The sequence below is a fragment of the Hydra vulgaris genome, chromosome 07, assembly GCF_038396675.1.
Source record: "Hydra vulgaris chromosome 07, alternate assembly HydraT2T_AEP".
NCBI classification, from domain to species: domain Eukaryota; kingdom Metazoa; phylum Cnidaria; class Hydrozoa; order Anthoathecata; family Hydridae; genus Hydra; species Hydra vulgaris.
The window spans coordinates 5,740,001-5,747,107 of NC_088926.1; the positions used below are offsets into that span (position 1 = coordinate 5,740,001).

General features: G+C 23.9%; 1 protein-coding gene across 1 annotated transcript; it reads left to right on the forward strand.

The window, feature by feature from the left end:
• The first annotated feature begins 1,559 nt into the window (after positions 1-1,559).
• LOC124806820 (uncharacterized) lies at positions 1,560-6,725 on the forward strand. Its single transcript, XM_065800871.1, has 5 exons — positions 1,560-1,666; positions 1,769-1,825; positions 2,118-2,219; positions 3,036-3,134; positions 6,326-6,725. The coding sequence occupies exons 1-5, from the start codon at positions 1,636-1,638 to the stop codon at positions 6,409-6,411; spliced, it is 375 nt and encodes a 124-aa protein (XP_065656943.1). The 5' UTR covers positions 1,560-1,635; the 3' UTR covers positions 6,412-6,725.
• The last annotated feature ends 382 nt before the right edge of the window (positions 6,726-7,107 follow it).

Sequence of the window (7,107 nt, forward strand, 5' to 3'; positions counted from 1 at the left end):
AAAATAAGAAATTTAGAAAATCTAAGTAATAGTAACTTAAAGTGGGGTGTTACTTAAACAAAATTTTTGAAAATTTATTTTGCTTATCTAGGAAACATAATAATTTCACTTTCATCAAAAATTGAAATACCACTCAAGTAAACACTTTTTCTCAAAAGAAAACATAAAAGAATCGTTATATTAAAAGCACGCATTTAGAGTTTTAAATTAACTTAAATTATTTAAATTTTTTTGGTTCCTTTGCAACCACTCCTTATTGTGTTTTTTTTTTTTTTTAATTTACATATTATGTCTAATACAGCATTATGTTTGATTCATATTTGACATGTTTTTGTATATGTTTACATTAAGCGCTATTGTAAAGCAATTACTATTCATGCATTCTCGGTCACAAGACCACCGACCTGCGACCACCAATCTTCTCGGGGTTTCCGCAATCTGATTATTATTAAGTTTTTTAATTCTTCACGTTTTTTGTTAGTTTTTTATTTAATAAGTTTTTATTTTATTTTCTGCTTGTTTTTGCTTTTTTTAATTTTGATTATAAATTCATGTTATTTTATTATAAATTTTAGAACTTATACTATAATTTGATTGTATTCATATTATAAATGGTTAAGTTTATATCAAAGTTAAAAAAAACTATTTGAAACTATTTTCAAAATTATTGTAACTGTTTTCTAATATGGTACTAGAAAAAAAAAAAAAAAAAAGATTTTAATATACTTAATAAACTACAGAACAGTAGAACAAACTAATAAAATCAAATAATATATATATATATATATATATATATATATATATATATATATATATATATATATATATATATATATATATATATACGCCAACTACGGAGCACCTAGCCATCAGATCACTGGGCTACAAACTAATAAACCAAACTACAGATTAGTAAATCAAACTGGTAAACAATAGGCTGGAATACAAATCAGTTGGACAAAGTACAAAAAAGGATGCCAAACTACGGTTGACCTAGAAACAGAGAAAAAATCTACAAAACATCGGGTAAAATACAAAACTGTTTTGCATTTGATATTTACGAAATTCAAAATATATTTATCAAACTTAAAATAAAAAAAACTGTTTTGTATTTGACCAAACAGAGTAATGGGATGGCGCAAAAAAAAAAATCTTTTTTGTATTTGACTAACACTGCTAAGCAACTGACCTAAAATCTACTTTGTGTAATGTTAGATTGTAAATCAAAAATGAACAAAGATCACCAAAAATCACATAGATAAAACGCTTTGCATTTGCCTACCATTTTATACCATTTATTTTTCTGTTTTCTGTTTGGTTCGTTTTGCGATGATGACATTGTAAATTATTATTGCAAGATTCATATTTAAAGATATTACAAGAGTTTAAATTTTATATAACTACTTACTAATGCCAATTTATCCGCAGCGTATTTTCATTTTTTTTTGCGCACGTAATTTTCTTTATTTAACGCAATCCCTCCAGTTGAGTTATACAATGTTTTTTTTTTTTTGTTAGTCTTAAGGAGGCGTTATAGAATTTATTTTTCCGGTAACTATAAAAATAAGTAGCAGAACACTTTATTATTTAAAAACTAATTTGTGCTTCAAGTTGAGACAACTTTTGTTTAAATCTATGGATAAAAGAGGTTTTACTGCGATTATTGGTACAAGTTTTAAACTTTGAAAATATTAGAAACAACTTAATAACTATAAAGAATCAATTAAGTTCAAATAAAAAAAAACTAATAAAATCCAATATTTTTTAGGGTGCATGTTTATACAAATAACAAATGCAACGTTTGCAACAGAGATTATCAACGACAGTAAGTAAACCATCCAGAACTTTTAAATAGATTCAATTTAGGAATATATAGTTTTGATCCAAATTAATTTGAAACTTCAACGCCTACAGTTTTGAGTAAAGATTTCTATGTTCTATAAATCATAGATCTTTATATATGTTTCTATATATAAAGGTCTATGATTTATAGAACAATCAATATTATGTGATTATGTGAAAACAAATATGTTTCACTCAATATATCTTTAAACTAAAACGACCAGTTAAGTTTATTGAAATGATGTAGATACTACATGTTCATACTAAACGTTTAGATAAATACAATTATTGTCAACTTACCACTGTTAAGCGTTTATTAGGAAGCCTGGGAATTAATGCTGAACACCATGAAGGTTGCATTTTGCAACAAAGTAAAGGTATTTGTATTTAAACCTATCTGTTTAATAGTTTATTTTGGTACATAGATGCACTGTATATAGATTTATGTATGTATGTACGTATGTATGTATGTATGTATGTATGTATGTATGTATGTATGTATGTATGTATGTATGTATGTATGTATGTATGTATGTATGTATGTATGTATGTATGTATGTATGTATGTATGTATGTATGTATGTATGTATGTATGTATGTATGTATGTATGTATGTATGTATGTATGTATGTATGTATGTATGTATGTATGTATGTATGTATGTATGTATGTATGTATGTATGTATGTATGTATGTATGTATGTATGTATGTATGTATGTATGTATGTATGTATGTATGTATGTATGTATGTATGTATGTATGTATGTATGTATGAATGCATGTATGTATGTATGTATGTATGTATGTATGTATGTATGTATGTATGTATGTATGTATGTATGTATGTATGTATGTATGTATGTATGTATGTATGTATGTATGTATGTATGTATGTATGTATGTATGTATGTATGTATGTATGTATGTATGTATGTATGTATGTATGTATGTATGTATGTATATATGTATGTATGTATGTATGTATGTATGTATGTATGTATTGTGCATGTATGCATATGAATATATGTATATATATATATATATATATATATATATATATATATATGTATATATAAATTAAAAGTATATTCAAAAAACATTATTTATAGTTTAACTTGATTAAAAAACAAAAAAAATTTATTTTTAGACTTGCATTACTAATTTTTGAAAATTATATTACAACTTTTTTCAGATGTTGGAAGTCTCATTTCCAGTTATCTAGAAAGCATTCTAGAGAACCCCGTTAAAAAAGAATTGGAGATCAAAATTAAAGCCGAATTGAGCAATAAAAGTTAATATCATTTTTAATTATAATAATAGTTAAATTTTTTTACATCTTCATATGAACGTGCTGTTTTTATTTTTTTCTGCTGCCATTTCAACTATATTGTTATCATCTGTTATCAAATTTATTGTTTGTTATAAGGTTGGTTTTGTTGTCGTTTTTTGTCGTTTATTATCGTTGTTGCTATATGTTTTCATTTATCTGCCAGCTTTAATTCTAAGCAATGTTAACAAGTTTTCTTTGCCGTCGAATATTATTTACAATAAGGTTGATCGCATACATATATAATATTTGGAACAAGTTGAAGATATATAGTTTTATAAGATATATAAGATATATATAGAGTTTATATAAACTAAAAGGAAAAAAAAAAAAGATAAAATACAATTTTATGAAAATATTGGATATCCCAAAGTTTTGAAACGTTGGAAAACGCGTATTAAGTTCTGCCATGATTACATGACAAATTTATAAATTTTACGTTTTAATTTTCTACTTGTAAACTAAAAACACATGCAGACAATAAATCAGAATGACAAAAAACTAAAAAAGTATAAATATAAAATATTATTTGTTTGTGGCAGACAGTTATGCAAAAACTCAGGGCTTTGAAAAAGCTCTCCCCCTAATTATTTTTCCCCTAATCATTATTGAAATAGTTATTATAAAAAGGTAAACAAAAACAAATTTACCAATAAGAAATTAATTCGCATAGCTGCGGTAAACAAATCTTTTTATAATACCAAACAAAAAAAAAGAATATTAGGTAATATGAGCTTGTTAACTCAGAAAAAAGCGTTTTAAGATAATACTTGTTAAAACGTATAAAGTTCTATATTAAAAGTGTTTTATATTATTTTAATGAGATTGTAATTTTTTAAATATAAATCATAGAAATACTTTTAAATATAAAACTTTACTTTTTTTTCTTTACGAATGCACTTTAATTGATATTTTTAGTTCTAAGTCAAATGATAACAAAAAAACAAGTTTTAATCTAAGAAATGACGTAAAAGTAATGATGTATAAGTAACATTGCTTTTTTAAGAAACGGAGGTAAAATAAAGTAAGGGGTAAGAGTTTAAAAATAAAAGAAAAAATTTTAATAATTTTCATAGAATTTAAAATACGTCATAATCAAGTAAATGTGTTTTTAAAATATTTTCAAAAGTTTGAATTGAAGTTTTACTATTGTTTGGAACAAACAAGCTCCAAAAATGTGGTCCTTGGTATGTTATAGAGATTTTAGATTGTTTTAAGAAAGTTTTTGATATCTGATTGTTGTGCGATAAATATTTTGTTCAATATTTATGATCTATAATTAAGAAAAGGTATTTAAGGTGTATTAAATATTACTTGCTTATTTTTGTTTTTTCAAGATTTGCAATTGTTTTGACAAGAGCTTGCCCAGGCAATGTTACAATAACTAATATAGTAATGGATAAATAAAAATTGAAAAGATTTTTACACTTTGCATAATGGATAAATAAAAATTAAATAGATTTTTAGACAGTTTTTATACAAAGTATATATAGTTTAAATTTTATTAGGTTTCAATTAGATTTGAAAAATTTTATTGGATTTTAATTTTAAACTTCGATTACATTAGTTTGCTTTTATATTCTTAACGATAAGTATATATTATAAATTATCGGTAAAACGATAAGAATATATTATAAATTATCAGTAAAACGATAAGAATATATTATAAATTATCAGAATATATTATAAATTATCAGTAAAACGATAAGAATATATTATAAATTATCAGAATATATTATAAATTATTAGTAAAACGATAAGAATATATTATAAATTATCAGTAAAACGATAAGAATATATTATAAATTATCAGAATATATTATAAATTATCAGTAAAACGATAAGAATATATTATAAATTATCAGAATATATTATAAATTATTAGTAAAACGATAAGAATATATTATAAATTATCAGTAAAACGATAAGAATATATTATAAATTATCGGTAAAACGATAAGAATATATTATAAATTATCAAGTAAAACGATAAGAATATATTATAAATTATCAGTAAAACAATAAGAATATATTATAAATTATCAAGTAAAACGATAAGAATATATTATAAATTATCAGTAAAACGATAAGAATATATTATAAATTATCAAGTAAAACGATAAGAATATATTATAAATTATCAGTAAAACGATAAGAATATATTATAAATTATCGGTAAAACGATAAGAATATATTATAAATTATCAGTAAAACGATAAGAAAATATTATAAATTTTCAGGCAATTTACTGTACATTTGTACAGTAAAACGCGTTTTGCAGTACACTTGTACACACAGTACATTGTATTAATTAATATAAAATGTATCTTGTTTTAGTTTAGTTTTTTCCATTGAAATGTCCAGGAGTTTATATGATAGATGTCAGATTTAGAAGGTTTAAAAAAGTTATTTGATTTTAGTCGTGTTCAGAGAGAGCTTGTTAAATTTAAACCATTCATAGAAGTTGTAACGTTCTTGATTCACATTAACAATTATTAATTTAATGTTAGAGTGGGAATGAAAAATTTGAGTATTCTCAGCAAAAAAGATTGAAGTTTAATATACTAGATGATAAGTAAATATTGATTATGTAAATGATAAACAATTAAGACCATAGAATAGATCCCTGTAGTACTCCGCAGGTAATGTTTTATGGAACTCCAAAGGTTTTTAATTTAGTGCAGGTATTGTCATAAGAAAGACATTTTTTGCAATTTTAAAAATAGAAACAAACCAATTTGAAATTATAACTTTTGACTCCATTACTTTTAAGTTTGTAAAGAAGGGTACCATGGTCTATTGACGGACATGATATAATTCAATTGACCAACTGACCTGATCATACTATAACTGACTACCTAACCATTATTCAATAAACAACCTGATCAAAAAAATAATAACAATAAAATAAAACCATTAACTGACCATCTGACCTGACTATACTTAATTGAATTGAAAAAATTTAATTAACTATGATTGCTAAAACTTACTTTAAAAAATCTTTTTTTAATATATAAAGAAATATACATTTATTAAAATTAAGCATATTTAATTTTATCTATAAATTATTATATTTATCTATAAATTATCATATTTATCTATAAATTATCATATTTTTGTTACTTACAATCTTTATTTCCATTTTATGATTTTAGAAATAAATTATTGCTGCAGTCCAAGATGTGATAAATTTATGAAACGTATGAACTATCCAAACATTTTTCTTGTTATATGCAGTTAACAGTTCGTACTTACACGAAGCAGGTTTCGTATATTCCTCGCAGTGCTTTGCATCTTTAAGATTATATTTTTATCTAATGGAAAAATTCATACATCTTTATATATATATAGAAAATTGACTTGTATAAGTAAGTCAAAGAAGCAGAGGAAGTTTAAGGAGACAATTAAATTAACGAAAAATAAATGATGACTTAACAAACTGTTGAAAACTGTTTTTGTAACTCGTTTTATTTATACGTTTTTATATTTTATATTGCTAACAATTTTATCATTGTATAACAATATAATGCAAACAATAAAGAAACTAAAAAGAAACTTCGTTGTATTTCATTTATCTAAGTTTTTAATACGCATTTGAAATTGTTATGAAAAACACACTTTAAAATTATATTAGGGGAATTAAGGGCATAACCGCATATGGAGGCACAACCGTTTTTTTCTTCTTCTTTATCGTTTTTATATTCACTGACGTCAGAATCACTAAAACCAGAATAGTAAGATGATGAGTGGATGATCTATTAGAAAGTATTTGTCTTTTAGATTGATGGATTGTTTCTTTACTGGCCGCTTGGCCTGTAGAGTATTCCACTGTTCCTTTGCTTTCCACTTGGAGATGGTACAATCGCTTGTCCTCGGAATATAACCATGTTCCTTCCACTTTATTAATATCAAAACTTTCATCAAGGGGTTCGTAGCT

Coding starts and splice junctions, on each gene's coding strand:
- LOC124806820 (XM_065800871.1), top strand. CDS start 1,636: ATGGATAAAAGAGGTTTTACTGCGATTATTG. Junction 1,826..2,117: donor AACAGAGATTATCAACGACA/GTAAGTAAACCA, acceptor CTAAACGTTTAG/ATAAATACAATTATTGTCAA. Junction 2,220..3,035: donor CATTTTGCAACAAAGTAAAG/GTATTTGTATTT, acceptor AACTTTTTTCAG/ATGTTGGAAGTCTCATTTCC.